General features: G+C 44.5%; 1 protein-coding gene across 1 annotated transcript in view; it reads right to left on the bottom strand.

Moving 5' to 3' along the window:
• Positions 1-20,205, bottom strand: part of PTH2R (parathyroid hormone 2 receptor) — a 1,278,649-nt gene that overhangs the window by 179,173 nt on the left and 1,079,271 nt on the right. The window contains exon 11 of the mRNA XM_085646864.1: positions 10,527-10,665. Coding sequence (XP_085502990.1) covers positions 10,527-10,665 — 139 coding nt within the window. The remainder of the gene's footprint in view (positions 1-10,526; positions 10,666-20,205) is intronic.

The raw sequence follows: 20,205 nt of genomic DNA, 5'->3' as shown, positions 1-20,205 counted from the left end.
TCCAGCTAATCGGGAAAACACCGGAGGAGAATATCAAGTTAAAAAAATCGGTGAGTTGAGGACTCACCAAGTTTGTCAGTTCTTGAAGGAACCTCGGGGGCAGGGGTCTGAAGGTGAGCCCGATTTAGCTTGAAGGACATAATTTCTCACTGTGTCTATCGAGATCGGAGAGAACACAAATGGTAAGTGATTGTTGATGCTTGGACTGCTTGGGCATAATAGAGGGCTAGAATCAGAGACCTCTCTGAAAGCTTTAAAGATGTCTAGGACCTTGGATTTAAAAACATCAGCCATTTCGTTACAGAATTTCTGGTTAACCCTCCTGCCTGAGTTGTTGGGTATAGAGAGCTTATTAATCACTGCAAACAGTTCCTTGGAGGAATTAGCAGCTGACTGAATCTGAGAGGTGAAATATATATTTTTTTCAGAAATAAGAAGTTTTTTGTATTTTAATAATGCTTTTTTGTACGCTGATTTCTCTGGCTCGTCATAGTTTACCCGCCACCGTCGTTCTAAACGACGACATTGCTGTTTTTCTGAACGGAGACGATCGGAGAACCAGGGGGCGGATGGTGTAGACCTGTTTGCGCAGAAAGTTCTTAATGGGACTGAAGCATTAACTGCATCCAATATCCAATTGTGGCAGTGCTGACCAGTGGATCCTTAATTGAGTGGCTTGCCACTCCAACCACTGGTTTTGTATATTCACTTCTTTCTTTATGACATTAGTTATCAACATTTACAGTACCATTCACGAGGTCCTGAAAAAGGCTACCACACCTCCTATGAGGGTACTAGGCTGAAACATGTTGACCTATCACCATCCATGCACTCTTTGACTGATTTAATTCCACGCTGTCTTAGTTTATTTTTAACCCTGGTCGAAAGATGCTAGATTTGCCTTCTGCAATGTGCATACCTCTGAACCAGTTTTAATCACATTTATCTCTTGTGCTCCCTTCAGTGAACCGATTTCACATAGGCTATTTAGTATACCTCTTCCAAACAAATAAAATATTCCTGAGCTCCTCCCTCTCAAAGAGGGGGTTGAGGCCCGCACTATGACTAGACCTATAGTGCGAGGAGGTTCCCTATGATGAAGCATGCCACCCTCGGGTGAGTGCGGGAAACCATCCTGTTAAAGGGACAGCACATTAGCATCAGCTTTTTCCTATCTTGCAGACCTAGGGTTCATATTGTGCTGTTATCCCTCCATCATACCAACTGTGCATCAGCTTACTGAGAGCAATTAGTGGGCAGCCTTCATCCCATAGCAGGGTCCTGATCTCACTCTGTTTGGCTTTAAAAAAGGTGTCCGGCACAGGTAATTGTGTGTTTTTCAATATGTAAAGGAAGCGCAGCAGCGCCATCATTATAAATAGTGCTGTTCTCCCCAGTAAGGAGAGCGAGAGTGACCGCCAGTGTTGAACATCGCTTTAAAGTTGGGTCAGTGGGCTCTGTAGATTTTGAACATTAATGTGGTTTGGGCTGGTGGTAATAAAGATTCCAAGATATTGGAACCGGTCTGTCACTATTCGCACCTCACAATTCATCGCTAATTGCAGCGCTGGTCCATGAAGGACAAATGTGTATCTGGAATATCTGCCAAAGTTGGTAAAGCTGTTTAAAATTCTGGGAATAGAGGACTGAAGAGCCACCACGTAGAAAATGATATCGTCAGCATATAATGATATTCTGTCTTCCAAGTCCTCCATCCAGTGGAGGCCTCGAATCAGTTGGTCTCCATGGAGCCAGGCTCCCAATGGTTTCAATATTAATAAAAATATGAGTGGCAATAAGGGGCAGCCCTGCCTGGTCACTCATTGGAGGGGGAAGATTCGGGACACTCTTTCCATTTGCCACCACCAGTGCCATAGGTTCAGTGTAGAGGAGATGAATCCAGTACAAGAAACGTGGCCCAAAGTCAAAATATTTAAGTACAGTGAAGATAATGTGTCAAAGGCCATGCGTGCATCCAGGCATAAAACCACAGCTTCACCTAGAGTCTATTTTTGCTTCCCAAGACTCCTTGGAAATGTTGCAAATTAAAAGTGGTATTGCGAGTCAGCATGAATACAGACTGGTCCAGATGAACAAATCTAGAAATGATCGGGAAAAGCTGGAGGGCCAAAAGTTTGACGAGGATTTTAGCCTCAGCATTCAGTAGTGAAATAGGCCGGAAAGATGCACATTGCTCCACGCTCTTCCCTCTGTGTTTAACGACTATCGAGGCAAGACTCTGATCTCTGGGGAGCCTGCCATGTCACCTGCTCTCTTCAAACATTTTCAGCAGATGTGGTGCCGTGTGTAATGCTGTGAGTTTATATAGTTCTTTTGGAAAACCGTTGGGTCCCAATGCCTTGCCCGAGTTTATGGCTTTAATTGCTTGTGCAACTTCATCTTCTGTAAGCTCGCTACCCAGGAGCTGTACATCTCCAGGTGTAAGAGAAGGGAGTGGTCGATCTGCCACGAGCTCAAGGGAGTCATCTTGAGTGGCACAGTCGATTTGGAATAAATATGTGAAGAAATGCATCAGCAATTGCTTTGGAGTCCCTAAGATACTCCCCGCTATCCTAGCATATGGCCATGACCACAGCCCTTCCTTGCTTATAAAGCCACATGAGCAGTCTCCCTGTTTTGTCCTCCAGCTCATAAACACAGTGTTGCATCGCCCTGCTTGCGGCTCTGGCTGACTCTGTTACCTGGTCCTTATATTCCTGTTGTTTGAGGCGTAAGGTGTGTTGCACATCATCGCTGTCATTCCTCACCAGTTTTGCCTAGAAGTCTAAAATATCTTGCTCTAGCACCTCCATCGCTGCCCTCTTGTCTTGCTTGTGTCCCACTATTAAAGAGAGGGCATTTCCCCTAACTACTGTTTTATAGGCCTCCCAAAGTGTCACTGATGAGGAGACTGAGTGTTCATTTTTTTTTAAGTATTGGTCTGTAGGTTTAACAAGTCCCTTCCTAAATCTCCAGTATTTTAATATACCAAGGGTTTATAGAGATTGTTCTGTTGGGACTTGGAGTGCCTACACTATATCGTGCCCATATTGGGGAATGATCAGACATTTCTCTTGCTAAGTGCTGTAAACCTCAAAAATGTGCAAGGTGTGGTGCCAACGATATCAGAAAGTCAATTTGTGAGAGACTGCTGTGTTCCCCCTGAGTGGAATGTGTATTCCTGTGTTTTAGGATTGAGTGTTCTCCAAATATTAATCAGGGCTATGGCCAAAAGGAATTCTACCAACTGAGTCTACGAGGGGAGTTATCGCCTTAGTAGCAGAAATCTCTTTCCAACAAGTGCCTCCACATTGGAAATTAAAGCATAAGGTCTCCCAAGTAGGACAATGTAGTGCCATGCAGAGGCAGTGGTACATATAACAAGAGGGTGTTGATTGTTATCCCCTCCCATGTACGTTTAAGGGCAGCGTATCCACCTAGTTTGTCTGACAATGTCTTGTCAACAGTGAGGTGAAACCATTTCTTGGGAAGTATCACCGTGCCCCTGGAACCTGAGGTGTAACCAACATGTACCACCATTTTGTATCCCCAATGGTCTAGAGCTCTACAGACATTACCCATAAGGTGGGTTTCTAGCAATAAGATAATGTCGGGGAATGACTTTCTATAAATTGGAGCACTGTTCCATATTTGATATTATCCCCCAGACAATTTACATTCCATGTCATAAGTCTAATTTCATGGATGGTCTTTTTTATTGGGGTTATTGGGATTGTTATAAGGATTGTATCTTGTTCCCCCAATTTGAGGTCAGTTAAATGTCCCAGTGTAGTGGAATGAAATTGCCCAGGTACCATTGGCCATGTTAAATGGAGTAAAGTGATGATTGTCAACTGTCTGCCTCATGTCTTAGTACATTGTAAGAAAAAACAGATTAAACACAAGAAATCAAACTCAACCCTCTTGGGCCCACCCAATTTAGAAGAAACCCCCCTCCCTGCCTGATGGACCCAGAACTGCCCACCCCCAACTCAGCAGTGCGCCTGTCATCCCAACCCCATGTAGAAGACTCAGGAGACCATGAATCTCCCTCGTAACTTGCCCCCTCCCCACAGTGGTTGAACATTTGTACCACTGATCCAGTTAAGATAATAATACAGCATCAGTAAATGAACAGGCCTCAGAGCCCCGATGCAGTAACCACTCTGAGCAAACAGGGGCAATGTAAATCCAACTACAGTATGGACCCCCACACTACTGCTTGGGGCCTAGGGCCCCTCACCCAGAAACCACAATAGGGTGTCACTGTTACATCGTAGGAGCTTTGTGAAAAGGATAACTCACAATGTTTCTGGCACAGGTCTCAGTCGTTAGATCTCCTGTTGATGTATCGAGAGTTCCTCCACCTGTGCAGTGCCTTCCGGGGAATTTCCACGAGATGCCTTCGAACCCCCTCCGTCTTTCAAGGTGCGCCCTGGGGTTAAGGCGGCTGATTCAATGCCATCCCTCAAGCCATTTCTATGCTGCTTCCGGTCTATTGAAAAGCACTGCCTTACACTCAGACTTAATCCATAACTTTGCTAGGAAGAGCATTGAGTATTTATCTACCTTTTCCCTCAGTGCCTTTATAACAATCAGAAAGCTACGTCTCTGTAGCTTCAAGGTAAAGTCTGAGAAAAAGACAATGTGTGCATTATCACAGAGTACTTGTGGAGCAGTATGGGCTGTTTGTAACACCACATCTCAGTCTCGGAAGCAAGGATGGGCCTTGGCAGGCGACTAGACAGGGTTGCATGCCCGGCACCCAGTGAGACCTGTCCACCGAGAAGAACTTCGATAGACACCGGAGCTGGAGGTGCTTGAGGATAAAGTCTTCTATGAATAAATCTGTAGGTGGCCCATTCCGCCTGCTCCGGGATTCCTAGAATGCAAACATTTTTGCACCTTGACCTCCCCTCATAGTCCTCAAGTCTAGATTCTAAGTTTGTATTAGCTGCCTGAAGCCTGTCGATATGAACCTTAAGAGTCTTGGTGTCTCGAGGTAGAGTGGAGTTTTCCACTTCATTTACTCTTGCCCCGATATTATGAAGGTCCATTCGCATCAGTGAGACCTCTGTCGTGACAGTTTCTATGCGCACCTCTAGTGCAGTGTGAACCCCTTGTATATCATGGAGTGTCTCCTCCGGATGTCTGAGGGATCATTTTGGACAAGTGATCCGGGGGGCCTTCCTGATCCTCCGATCCTTTAGGCAGTGCAAATTATCCTGTTTGGTCTGGTGGGTTCCCTTCATTCTTTACACCCGTCATTGTGTTGGGGCAACTGGAATGGGCCTGGTGTACGGCTAGTGGGACACAGGAAAACTCCCTGCCGCTTGCCAGTGGGTACCTGTGCAACCCCCTGTGGCCTGTCAGGTTTCTTACTGCCTGTCCGACACTACCCAAACATGCAGTGTCTCAGCCAACAGATGGCAGTCTGGCCCTCCAAAGACCAGGGCCTGTCAAATCCAGTCCATGAGAGGTGCACAAGGAGCCAGCATCTCAAAATGGGCCTTGCCGCCTGGTATCTCCGTAGGCTGCAGAGTGTGGCTACAGCACCAGGTACTATGTACACAATTTGGGAGGTTTATACTAACTCTCCCACATACCTCCATTAATCCAGTGATGGTGTGGATCCCAGTCACTCACTGACAGTTCCTGATCGGTGCCCCACTGCAGGTATAGCAACCGGCAGCCTGGAAGGGTGCTGTTGAAGCTGTTGCCATGCGGCAGTATTCTTCGTTCATGATTCCACCTATGCTGTTTTCCACTGGGCAGCAGATTCTTTCCTTTCGGTTCAATGCCACCACCGGGTCTGGCAACTCCTCAGTGCAGGGAGGTAGGGGAAGACACTCACACACCTCACCTCTCTGTGTTTCTCCCACCATTCCGGCATGGCTCCCGTGCAGCCTCTAATGTTATGTTATGTTATGTTAAATAAATTTATAGGGGCGCAACTAACACCATTAGGTTTCTTGGCGCCAAAGTAAAGAGAGCAGAAGATAGCGCAAAGGCCGTTTATTGATAAGATTCTGTGAAAAGAAAAGTTTTAAGGGCAGATCTGAAGCTGGGGTACGAAGTGGTCAATCTCAGGGACAAGGGGAGGGAGTTCCAAAAAGTGGGAGCCAGGAAGGAGAACTTGAGCCCGCCGTGTTTCTTCCTCTTATATCTAGGGATGGAAAGCAAGACCATTTGGGAAGACCGGAGAGTGCGGGAAGGGACGTAGGATTGAAGAAGGGAAGAAATAAAGAGGGGGCCCTGGCCGGCTAGAGATTTGTAAATGATACAACCCAGCTTGAACTTACAGCGGGCGGCTACAGGGAGCCAATGAAGGCTCTTTAGGAGGGGACGGACATGATGATCTCTAGGGAGGCAGTGGATCAGGCGGGCAGCCTGATTCTGGATCAGCTGAAGCCGCCTGAGTTGGTAGGCTGGGATGCCTACATAGAGCGCGTTGGCGTAGTCTAACCTCGATATTACAAGCGCCATCAGGGCCAAGGTAAGAGCCTCGGAAGTAAGTAGCCGGGAGATTTTCTTAATTTTCCTTAATTGGAAATGGCTGGAGGAGACTACCGCGCTAATCTGGGGCGTCATGGAGAGATTACTACTGATGACGACTCCCAGACTTTTAACACAGTTGGCGGGGCTAGGTGGACTGCCAAGGCTGAGAGGCCAAAAAGAAGAATCCCAAGGGTTGAGGGGACCCCCGACAAGAACGAGTTCGGTCTTGTCGGGGTTGAGCTTCAGATGGTTTGAGCTCATCCAGTTGCTGATAAAGCACAGGGTATTTTGAAAGGTGGCAATAGAGTCAGCAGAGGAGTTGATGTTAAAAATTAGTTGTATGTCATCAGCATAATTGAATGCTGTGACATTGAACTGACGGAGGGCGCGGATAAGTGGGGAAAGATACAAATTAAAAAGGAGGGGGGAGAGGGAAGAGCCTTGTGGGACACCACAGGACAGTTTGACCTGGGAGGCAGTAAACTGGGATAGTCTGACAGCTTGATGGCGTTGGGTCAGAAAGGATCGGACCCAGGCCAGAGCGGTGCCCTGGATGCCTGCCTCCCTGACACGATCGACCAAAATTTGATGGTCGACCGTGTCAAAGGCGGCCGACAAGTCCAGGAGGACCAAGGCCTGGCAGATGTTCACGTCCGCGCCCCTGCGCAGTTCCTCCATAACAGAAAGGATGACGGCTTCTGTTGAGTGCGCAGGTCTGAATCCAGCCTGCTGGGGGTCCAGTACACCAGATTCTTCCACAAAGGAGCTGAGAGCGTGAGTGGCGTGCGACTCTAGAACTTTGCTAAGATAGGGAAGAAGAGAGATAGGGCGAAAGTTGCTCATGATGGAAGGGTCTGCCGAAGGTTTTTTGAGGATGGCAACCACCTCGGCCTGTTTGAAGGGTCCCGGAACCTCCCCTATGGCTAGAGAGTTGTTCAAGAGGGCAAGGGGGGGGTCAGGACAGGCGGTAAAAACTTCTCGAAGGACCGAGGGGAGGCAACAATCGCTGGGAGAGCCAGAAGAGACGTTGTGTAGGAGTGAGAGAAAGTTATCCTTGGAAATAGGAGGGAAGTGAGTAAAGGTGTGTGTGGGAGAATAACTGGGGACACAAAAGGATGTAGGGGCAGGTGGGGAGGTGGAAATGCTAGTTTTAATTTTGGTGATTTTCTCCACAAAGAATTGATTAAGAGAGTCGCACAAGGATTGAGAAGGGAGAGGGGCTAAGATGACTCTTTCCGGGTTGGATAATTCATCCACTATAGAAAAAATATCTTTAGATTTATTGGATGAGTTTAAAATTTTGCCTGAGAAGTAGCATGATTTAGCCACAGTAATAGCGTTCTTGTACTCCTTCAGCCGAGACGAGAAGATAATTTTCGATTCGGGGGAGTAATCCCGGCGCCAGCGTCTCTCTGCCTGGCGGAGAGTAAGTTTGTGTGCGCGGAGCTCAGCGGTAAACCACTTTTGAGCATCGTGCCTGCGCCTTGTCTTAACCGGTTTTAGTGGTGCCACAGAGTCGGCCGCGGCGGTAAGCCAGTGTGTGAGGGTTTTGGACTGAAGGTCGATAGAGATGTTGGGTCCAGTCATGAGTGGGGGTGAAGAACTCAGGAGAGCCGTAAGTTTGTTAAGGTCGGCTTTATTCCAATTGCGCGCCAGGAAATTGGATTGGTGGGCAGCGGTGATAGGGGAAGACAGGAATACGGAGAAAGTGATGAGGTGATGGTCAGACCAGAGACAAGGGGCGATGAGGGGAGCAGAGATGGCAAGAGAGGTGGTCCAGACTTGGTCTAAAATGTGGCCTTTAACATGTGTGGGTGCATGTATATGTTGAGTGCAGTTAAGGCTCAACATTAGGTCAGAAAAAGCACGCGAATCAGCAGTTTCATGAGTGTCTGATGGCCAGTAATTAAAATCGCCCATGATCAACACGTTGGAATTGCTGATGGTAAGCTGGGTGATCATGTTACCGAACAGGATAGAAAAGTCAGGCATAGATTGAGGGGGGCGATAGGTCAACACACAGATGAGTGAAGACCCAGGCTGCTCCAGTCTTAATACGAGACAGTCTGTCGAGGCGATACTAGGAAAGAACACTGGGGAGAACCTAATGGGGTGTCTGATGATGGCTGCAACGCCGCCGCCCGCTTTACCAGCAGGGCGGTTGGTCTGCAGGATGTAGTAGCCTGGGGGAATGGCCGCCAGAACGTCAGGAGATGAATCGTCAGTGAGCCAGGTCTCGGTCAAGAACAGGACATCAGGCTGTTCCGAGTCCAGGAGGTAAAATATTTCTGATTGATGACAGACCAGGGACCGGGTGTTAAGATACATCACAGATAATGGGGAGGAAGTAGAGCGAGGGAGAGACTGGGCCCGGGACGCTGGATTTGAAGAATGGACGCCATTATCGAAAAAGATAGGGGAAATTTCCGGGAACGAGGACATTAATCCAGTCAATACACATGGACGCCGCCCTGAGGTGCCGTGTGCTTTTCCTTGTTCGTGCCCGGTAAGGCAGAGAGAAGGGAAGGCACTTCTTTATCCTTTCCCGAATGAGAGGGTGCAATAAAAAGTCTCTCAGGTCAGGTGCTCAACTCCTGGGATCAGATCTCGCATTGTCACCTTCGCTTCAGAGGCCGGAACTCTGCCACACTTCACAGGCCTCTCTTCAGTTGGCATATATACCGGCTTCAGATTAGACTGGAACACTAATCAACGGTATCTCCAGACGCCCGTCGACCCCATGTGCTCATGGGTCCGGCTGGAAAATGGATTAATGTGCGGGTATTAGGGGAGTTTTTACACATTATTGTAATAAACCAAACATACAATTGAATGATGTATAGGATGCTAAAATGTTCCAATTTGTACTTCTGAAGATATTTTCATTTGAGGTGGCTGATATAAAAATAATTCATCAACCAAAATGTAGAATGCATCATGCTAACATGAGTTCTGCAAAAAATTGGCTTTCTGGTCTTATGTAAGTCCCCCCACCACCAGGGTCCTCCTGGCAAAGCTTAGATGAGGGCCATTTTTTTCCCATAGTTTTATATAGCGCAAACTTGACCCAAAGTTCTTGGGTATCAGAGCGCTTTACATGAGCACCAGTTGTGTTACACAAGGACACATGAATTTTTGTTAAGCATGGCGAGATGAAGTGATTTGCCCAGAATCACAGGATGTTGAGCGTCATTGCTGAGACTCTAACCCACTTCCCCAGATTTGAGGTCGACCACCCTAGCCTTTAGACCACATCCTCTCCCCATTGTCTTTAAAATATTGAACATCCTGCTGGTTCAGAGATCTATTAGTATTGCAATGGTTAACAAACATGAAAAGTTCCCTTTTATGATAATGGTTGTATGTTAGAATGTTAAGCACAAACACATTGTCCTATAAAAAATATTATCTCTCTCTATCTCTCTCTCTCTCGCTCTACATCCATATATATCACACAAAATCCGATGGAAGATTGTTTGCAGTATTATTCTAGACCATTGTTCTTTTGCCCACCCTGCCAATTTAGTTTGGACTCAGCCGTTTCATAATCAGTCTTGACACTGCTCCAATAGAAACAGTTCAGCCCGAACTGCAAGACCATGTCCTCCCTGAACTGGAACCCAACAACCCAACATCAGTTCCACCTAAATTAGGGCTCGTCAATAGGGTGAAGCTTGGTTACAGTGTTGCAATGGGCACAGGATTCACGTCTGGGCATACCCTTGCCACTCAGGGTGGTACATCAAACACACAAAGGGTGATGGGAGGAATGCGTGAGGTATAAAAAAAACATGTTTATTTGCAAATCATCCGTTTTTCTCCCAGGATGTGTTTCTATACATTACGCATTATTCCTTTTAAAATAAAATGTTTATTAAAAAATACAGCTTGGTTAGGTGTCTATAGTTTGTGAACAATAGGCAAATTGTTTTAAAAGTAAATACATATCTTCTTGTAATAGTACTTTAAAGTTGAATTTTGATACGATCAGAGTCCAGAAAGGAAACCAAAGTAATAAACAGATGTACCTGAAAGGAATTGAAGAAGAGCTCAAAGTGCATTCTTATCTGCCATCCTAAACCAGTAAGTGTGTGTGGCAGGCACACAAACACAATATAATGTACACCAAACACCAGAATCAGAACCAATGTTGATTTGGCCAGTTTCCTACAACAAAACAGAAAATATAATAAACATTTCACATATGAACATAAAAAAATGTACTTTCAAAATGCATTGTGAATCATATGCATTTGTATTAATTGGCATACCATTTTAAAAATGTAGATTTTACCAACACAGTCGGGTACATCTCTGCTCCTTATTATACTTATTCTTGCTGCATTCAAGAATCCAATTCAACTAGCTATAGGCTTCCTACAGCAGCACTTGCATTTAGTGCAGGACTGTGAAAACCATGGTCACACATATATCATATATGTAATACATTGGGTTTTAGGGGGGGGGGAAGAAGCCCCACTAGTGAAACAACAACAATCCTTGTCAGGATGAACCATAAAAATGACTAAATTAATCTGTGCTTAACTCTCTTATAGCTTGCCATAACAGTAGTCAGACTTAACTAAGAGGCATTGTGTCACGTATATATGCAGAACTCAAACAGTAAAAAAGTCAAAAGACAATACAATTAAAATCCAAGTTTTGTAAATAGAGAACTGTTTAATAAATAAAATGAGATGAAATGGCAAAACATCCAATCAGTAGAACCATAGATATGCATTTTCAAAGCTTTAGGTGAATGTGGCTCTAAAAGAAAAATAAAGCACCACTCGCGGTCATCTGGTCCTGTTAGACAGGGGGAAAGTCACAAGTTCAGGCTGACTGTGATGAATCACAGGCTAGATACAAAGATCCTGTTAGTTCCACTAAACAAGTTACATTCTCAAAGTCTGGCTTGAAGAGTTCATTTCATGGTGGAGAAGGTCACAAGAAGCAGGGAGGGCATTGTGCATGGTTGTGGCTTTAGTGCAAAGTTCCGGATAAGTGTCGCAGGTGGACATTGCTGGAGCTTCACTTTGGAAGTCACCATGGGCTGTCGTTGCTATTGTAAATATTGTAGGTCTCATGTAGCCAGTCATTGCTATTGTGAAAATTGCAGATCTCATATTGCTGGTCATTGCTGGCGATTGCTGTAGCGAAAAGAGACTGATTCCCTGGAGTTTTGCATTCTTGGTTGTCACAGACAGCAGACTGTAAGCACAAACAGGCATATTCGCGGTCACGAAAAGTCCAAAACGTTAGTATATCTCCCTTTCTTTAAGAGGAGAGCCCTCTGATGCCAGCAAAGGAATCAGGACCTGGGGAGGCACCTCTTGGGGATCATGTACTCAATCTAAGAGAGGGCAGCAGTACTCATGCAGGTCTAGTTGCAGGTCCATTTGCAGCATATCAGTTGGGCAGTTAGGCAGGAAGGCCTATAGAGCTTGTTGTGTCAGTCAATCTCAGAACAGATAGTCAGCCAACTGACCCTTGGAGTCACTCTGGCAGTCCTCGGTTCGAGAAGATGGTCCTCTCTCCTTCAAGGCAGACCTCAAGCAGCAGGGCAGTCCTCTTAAGAACAAAGCAGGCCTCAAGTAGCAAGTTAGTGTTCTGACAACAGCAGGGTAGTCCTCTGAGAATAAGGCAGGCCTCAAGCAGCAGGACAGTCTGGTGAGTACAAGGCAGTCCTTCTGTAGTATTCTGCAGGTCCTGGAGTGTACTGTAGAGTTTGCCTCAGAGTCCAATATTTATACCTGGTGTAAGCCTTTGAATCAGGAGAAATTTCTAGACTTCCTTTCACTTCTTTCCTCCCTTCCCCAGCCCAGGCTCCAGGAGGTCTAGGGTGACAAACGACTGGTGTCAAGTTCTTTATGAGTGTGCTGGAAATAGTTATTTGAAGTTTAAGATAAGCAGGTCACAGCTCTGCCCCCCCAATCCTGGCAGGGTGGCCCACCCTGCCAACACATAGTCCACTTTGGTATCTCTGTCTTGGAGAAATGCGCCAAGGCCAACTACACCTAATCATGTGACTCAGGACACAGTACAGACTTTTGTACCTGTTCCCAATCACAAGTTAGCACAAATTAAATGTAATAAGATTACACAATCTTATCCAATGGGAGAGGTAGGCCTTACAGAATTGAAAATGCATTTCACTGCCAGGACATGTAAAACTTAAAAGTACATGTCCAACTTTTTAAATATACCACACCCTAAGAAAAAGGATCATTTTGAAATGGTGGTTAAAACTGCACTGCAGGCTAAAGTAGCAGGCCTGAGAAATGTTATAAAAGGCTACATTAGTGGCTGGCACAATGAGTTCTGTAGACTCACTAGTAACATTTAATTTATAGGTCCTTAGTACATGTAGTGCCCGTCTACTGGAAACTTACAAGTAAATTAAATGTGCAAATTGGGTGTAAGCCATTTTTACAATTTTTAAAGGAGAAAGCACTAGCATGTTATCACTGAGTAGCAGTGGTAAAGAGCACAGAGTCCTAAAAGCAAACGAAAAAAGCTCAGAAAACAGGAAGGGTGAAGGCAAAATGTTTGAGAGTGCCCCTGCAGAGAGGGCCAAATCCAAAAATATACATAAATAGATGCAATTTATATTAGCCCTTTTTAATAGTAAACTTTCATCACAGTTTGTACATCTGTATTTGATACAGGAGAGGAGCATAATAATGGATGCCTGTTCAAGAGAACGTTTTTCTAGGACCCCCAAAACATGCCTTTTTCAGCTTTAATTTCTACACTCTCTCTGATTTATTAGTCAGGCTGGACACAAGAGGAATCATTAATTTCAACCTCTTCCTAACACTTTACTAACCATTCCCTCTTTTCTCTCTAACCTTTCATCATTCCTTTCCCTATATTTTACACCTGTGCTATTTGCTGGTCAATAGCTTTGTATCGCTACACCTAACTGCACCCTGATACTGCTATATATACCCTAAACCTTAGTAACTAAAACCTAGCATCTCTAGTTAAGACCTCTAACTCTGCCTAAACTTGAGTAGTTTTCTCTTTCCATACTGTATCATTCCTATGCCTACTTATACCCTATTGCCTATTCCACTGCACACATTCTCTTTATCCCTGCCTTTATCCCATCAATATTGTAATACTGCTTACCCTTCATATATACCCTTGTACACCTACTCCTACTGCGCTACCTCTGCTCTTATCTATATTCCAGTTCCACCAACGCTACCTACAGACTAGTATGAGTACCTTTAAACTAGGTTACCTCATTCCTTGCTCCTCTTAATGACTCCTGCCCTCTTTCTACTCACTTACTTTCTTGTGTCACTTTATTGACCCATGTGTCATTTTTCTAGTATTTTTCTATTGTTTGTGTTGGGATTCCTCAAATCTTTTTAGGAAAATGAGTTTCCTCATTTTGGAAATTCGCAAAAATGTTTTTTCACAAGTTCAGGCTTGTGTTATTCATTTTTTTGTTTCTTCAAGATGAGGTGGAAGAGTGACAAGCAAATTAAACGAGCAAAGGAAAAGCCCACAGATCTGGCTATTCTTTCAATGAAAGTGCTTTTTCTACCATTCGTAGACATGTTTTGTAGCGACCATGCTATTGTGTCATTTCTAAAGAAGCACACAAGACCTAGACCAAGAGGTGGATCGGATTCTTGTCATAAGAGAGAACTCATTGTGTGCGGATGTAATAGTTCTGAATCACAATGCACTCTGCAAATTCGTACTATGTTTTATGCAGTCCAAAACTGCATATTCATTAGAACATTATATTCAGCTCATGCACGTGTGACTGCAAGATTGGTGCCTGATGAATGTGTAGGAGTAAGCATTAGCTCTCTTAATGAGTGTGATCAATGAATGAAACATCATTTAATAACTAGGGAGCCTCTACAGGCAGTTCCAACTCATTATGAATTATGGTAATTTAGCAGATCTCAGTTGTCTGTGTGTTTGAAGTCTCTTGTGATAAACACTACAGACTTTACATCAAATATCAAAAACAGGGCCATTTATTATAGGTCCACCGTGTTTATACAATGCCATAGGCCATCTATGAACCTAATGGTGGGGGTTTCAATCCATCACGTACATGATGGAGGGGGCTTAGTCCTCTCACTCATGAGCTCAAGAGTACTAAGCAGTGCCCATTAACAATAGGAAAAGAAAAGACTATAGCATCATGGTAGCGGTCAGTGGTGAATTTGCTGTTATTTGTTCTTGGTTTTTGCAAAATATCAATTATTTGTGAGCAGATGTTTCACATTTGCTACAAAAATGCATGATTGCCAGAGGTTAAGCAAAGTCTTCAACTAAGAGACAGCCATTTTCTTTAGGATTTTTAAGATAGTCTGAATTTCCTCCCTGAACATCTCATGAAGCGAAACACGGTGACACTAGTAAGATAATGTATGCTTTGGGACACAGTTATGCCGTACAATGATGAACACAATATTCCCAGCTTGCTCATGCATTTGTGAAAGCTGTGGATGATGTTGCTTCTTACAGTCAGCAACTGAGCACATGTGCCGATTATAATTTACAAACCAATGTGTGCGACCAAATTCAATTTACATGGACACATAATTGGGTAGAATTTAATGCTTAAACACAATAAAATGCTCAATACTGACATCTCAACAGCCACCAATAATTACTATAGAAGACAATGGATGCACCAGGATCTAGTTTCATTCATCCAACGCAGTAGCAAAGGTCATTGCATCAGCAATGTTTTGCTCTCATTTAGAAAAGGACAGCACAAGAATGTCTCATAACTGACACAACTCAAAGACAAACGTAGAATGGAATTGTTAAACTCGCTTAGTCTTGGGAAAGTGGTGAATGATCTTGGACTGAAGACTCTTGGAAAAAAGATTGAGCACAAGTCACAGTCAGAGTTTGAGGACAAGTGGATTCATAGGATAGGGCGGTCCTGAAATGGTGATTCTCAAAAACGGAATGAACACAGGTAGCTGTAGGAGTTTGGAGATGAGTGGAGTCATGGATTTGTTCTTAAGTGAAGCAAAGCATCTCCCCTCCCAATTCATATTGGCCATGTAATGCCTTCAAATTAACTTTAGTTTTCTTGCTGGAGCATATTTGCATCAACTATCATAAGAGGAATTAAGAGTACCCAAGCACACGCAGAAATATGGTTACAAAAATTGTTATGTAATTTAGGCATGTAACACAATAAACAAGTCTTCGTTTCTTTCTTGTATATTCCTTCAATTTAATATTCTCGTTTTCATAGTGGTTTCACAGTCTTTACAGTGGTTCCCAAGCCAACACGTGTTTCGTCGCCTCTAGTAATATTGTACATGCGACTTGTTCACGGCTAGGTACAAATTAATATGATATTCCACATTAGTCAGATGTTATTATAGATGTTGCAGACATTTGTTAACAAATGCAAACAAATGTGCTCCCAGGGTAGGTGACAGAGTTATGGGGCTTTTTAAGTAGGTGGCAGTATCCAAAGGCTATCGTGTACAGACTTGCACCGTGAAATCAGGTGAGTAATATCCTTATCATATAAGATGGTGACTATCCGAACGTGTATAGATATAGCGTGTGGGTGGTGTATGTGAAAATGGTTATAGATGTGATGAGAGTACGTTCCATGTGATATTTTCCAAATGTTTCATGCAGTATGTGTAGTCTATAAAGGCCGGGCCAAGAGTGCAGACAGAAATGGGCTCGTAAAATATGGGCTCGCTAGGGGTATAAATCGATAATTCGCTATACTGGATAATTGGAAATGTATAAGTAACTGACCTGAATACTGTCTTGTAAAGAATATCTGTAAATGTACAAGAACAGAAGAGAAAAAAGGATACAAGGCTGTCAATATCTATGTCTCAGGACACGAGTTAAAATAATAACAATGCTGAAAAATATTGTAAGTCAAGATGATTAATACGTACATCAAGTATGACGATAATTCCAAGTCATACATTCATACGACGTGGGGGGCAGGCCCTTGTAAGGTATGGACTTCCAATTACAGGCGGTATTCGGTACATTTTAGTTTGAACCCCATCTAGTAAGAAAGAGATACAATTGTCTCCGTTTAAATACGAGTTTGTCTATTCTAACTGTGAAAGATATAGTCCCTAAATCAAGAGAAGGTCAGCCACATATATGAATGTGTCCAATGTGCTAAAAGTTCTTTCTTACCTCTGGGTCGAAGAGAACGTATCTGAGATGTGACGCTACCTCCTCGCGTCTGGCTCCGAATTCGAGTTGCCGGTAGACGGGACGCGGCGTGTTTATCTCAAAAGAACGATGTCACATGACCGGAAATCAGTCATACGTACATATATACGGGGTTCCCACAACAGGCGCCATATATAAGAGGGTTAAAGTTAGTATTCCAATAATGTCAGAAAACCCCAAAATGAGAGGTATTAGTTCCTTGTTTTCTTTAAAACGGGAAAAAAATGTTTATGGCTTTCCGGTCATGTGACATCGTTCTTTTGAGATAAACACGCCGCGTTTCCCCTGCGACAGCGCGCTCTCTTTCAGAATCGCCATATAGACCACAGTCAAAACTTTTTCGACAGTGGAAAAGCGCATTTCAGCCGATGTGTACAAGTGTGATTTATAAACAATGGGGACTGTGTCGCCCTCATTGAACGTTAACTACGTGAAACCCACTGCGCCAGGCACAATTCTTATTACCAGGTTAGTGTGGTTATCACGCATCAGTAAGTATTTCGAAGCTCAGCCTGCAAAGATTGCAGGATAGGTGAATGTTCTGGCAGCCAGCTCGATTTTGAAAAAGTAGGTTGTACCAAGACATATAGCGGCTTGATACGCTTGGCATAATCGGGAATGTAAGAATGCCCGAAATTAAAAAACCGAACAAAGATTGTAGTTTTTTCAGTGTAGTAGGAGCACGCAAACATGCACACTTCTCCAGGAAGTGAGGTGCTTAACCACGTCCTTCGTTGTTGAGTTCATAGCCCAAAAACAACACTGTATACTCTGCAATGTGTGACTTTGCAAAGTTGAATTTGTAACCGAAGTCCGCAAACATAACAATGATGCTGTCAACGTGACACAGATGCGGCCATAATTCGACATCTGTGAGATAGATATCATCAACATACGAGTACGCATCAGGGTCAGTGCTCTCTAACAGAGAGACTACACGAGCGGCAAAGACACCTGGACTGTTTTTATAGCTCATGGCTAATCTTTTAAACTGTTTTTGTTTGCCGCCAGAAGTAAAGGCTGTCCATTGACTACTTACAGAGGACAGGTTATGGCTATAAAAGCCATTGGAGATGTCAAGTGTGGTTTTAAACCTTTTTCCCACCAGACTATAAACGAGGGCATAACTGTGGGTATTTTGTACCCCACAGGTCTGACAATGAGAATTCAAATGCCGGTAATCCAAAACTAGGCGGTATGATCCATCCGGTTTGGTCACAGTGAATAGAGGATTATTCATGGGTGACACACATGTTTCAATAACACCTTGATATTCCAATTGTTCAAGGATTTCTTCGACGTGAGATCTAGCTTCACAGCGCATGGGATATTGGGGTTGTGGCTGGGGTATAGACCGTAATGGAATCTCATGGCTTAGCGACAACTTATCCCACCCAACCTGAGTACGGTACAACGCCGGAGCAAGTACCTGAGCCCACTCTTCTGCAAAGTTCTGAGCCTGATCCTTCGGCACAGTGTGCGCGAAAGATGGGAGGATTACTTCCTCCCCTCTAGGAGCGGCCAAAACAAAAGCTGGGGGACAGTCTGCCTCTGCTAACAAAATGTCACATGTAGAGGTCAGATTTTCCTCAAAAATCCCTTTTATGGTACGTTGTATGTCACCTTCTATTAAAAGGACTATGTCATATAGTCTGTCAGGGGGAGCCACTTTAGTGTCAGCAGTTTCTACAGTAATGAATTTGTCAGTTGCTGTCGCCTTCAGATATGGACGCAGTGCTTGCCGCACTACTGTAACCTCCGCTGCGCTTTCTGGCAGCGTTAGTGCCCATGTCAGGTTCCGAAGCTGCATTCTCACTATCTCTGGCATTCCTCGCTGTTAGTACAGCAACATCCTTCTTTTGAAACGGGGGTCGTTGTTGTGCAAATTCGTCCTGCTTGCCTTTACCGTCAGCTTGGAGGGGCTGCTCACGTACTTGTTGGGCAAACTGACCTTTGCCACGTTCTCCTCCACCGGACTGTGAGACTGATGCTTCCTGTCAAGAATGAGGAGAACATTGTTCAGGAACCTGAAATCTATCAGGAGACCTAATCCTAGTGCGATCGCACAAATCATATGTGCGTTCAGTTGTAGCTTGAACCGGCGACGCTGGACGAGACCCCTGTTTCTGTTGCTGCTTCCCCTGTTTTTTAGCTTTCCAATTTTGTTTAGGAAAAGCTGGACGGTCGTCTTTAGAAGACACCCCTGTCTTAGGTTGCAGTTCTACAGTTTTTGTTTGAACAAAAGGCTTAACCCCCAAACTATTGCGCCCAATGGTCTTATAAGCCTCCGCAATAATCTTTAGTAACTGCCGGGGTTTATCGACGTCGTCGACGAGACGCAGCGCATTCGACACTTGAAGGTTAACCGCATCTCCCTTGACATTAGCAAGGATGAGCGTGGCCACTATGTCGAACACGCCGACAAGCCTCATACCTAACTCAACCGCCGCCTCCGGACCGTGTTGATCCTGAACACGCTTGATCACGGAGGACAGTACAGCTAAAGAAGCACTTCGAGATGACTGCCGCAAACACTTTACCCCAGTTATCACAATCAGCTACTAAGTGTTTCTGCAAACTAATGGTGAGTATCCTGTGTTTTTCCACGGGAGTAGAATTTGGAAAAACTGCTTCCAGACGGTCAAATTTCTCAGCAAGCCATTAAGGCATATCGTCCTTATTCTGGGGGTGCTTGCCCATTGCTGAATTAACCATGACGGGACTAATAGTAATCCCGGCCGGGCCGGCTGGTTGTGCCGCAACCCCAGGTGCCCCCCCTAGACATTGCATTAGATGTATTGCACTAAAGCCCTATGTACCGTAATCAAGGCGGTATGGAGTTGACGTAAGTCATCCACTGGGGCTTGCAAATAACGTGGATTTGGTGTAAACCCAGCCAAGACTGGCCAAGTGGCCCCTGGAATGGACAAGGGACCCAAACGAACCGGTGTAACCGTGTGGGGGAGGGCGCCATTGAACCAAATATGATGCTGCCAAGCAGAAATGGGAATTTCCTGCGTCCTATACGGCGTGTAATTAGCCAGGACTGCTGTAGGAGTGTATGTGTGAAATGTATTATCATCCGCATTCACCTCCGGCAAAGTAACCCAAGAGTAAAATAGCTCATAGGGATGCGATGCATCGGCACTCACTACAAAGATAATAGACATCCCATCGTCAGGCACCCCGAAATGCGTCAAATGACGCCGGAGAGGTGCGCGACTATGCGCTGCAATAGTTATTTCAGCCATAAGGACACAGAGAAGAAAAATAATCTATATAAACAGTAGCACAAAAATGGTATAAGATAAAATGAAACATTTTTAATTGTCAAGCTTGAGAGAACCTATACATTAACTATTTAGGTAGGTTTAAACCGTCACTCCCGTGAACCGGAAACAAGAATGATGATATTGTGGACTAATATAAGCACTACTAAGGCGTCTCAATCATAAGACCAAAACGTTAGGTGCGCCATGTTGCAGGAATTCTGCT

Source organism: Triturus cristatus, chromosome 3_2, assembly GCF_964204655.1.
Source record: "Triturus cristatus chromosome 3_2, aTriCri1.1, whole genome shotgun sequence".
NCBI classification, from domain to species: Eukaryota; Metazoa; Chordata; class Amphibia; order Caudata; family Salamandridae; genus Triturus; species Triturus cristatus.
The sequence above is the reverse complement of the archived record's forward strand: the minus strand, read 5'-3'. Positions and strand labels throughout refer to the sequence as shown.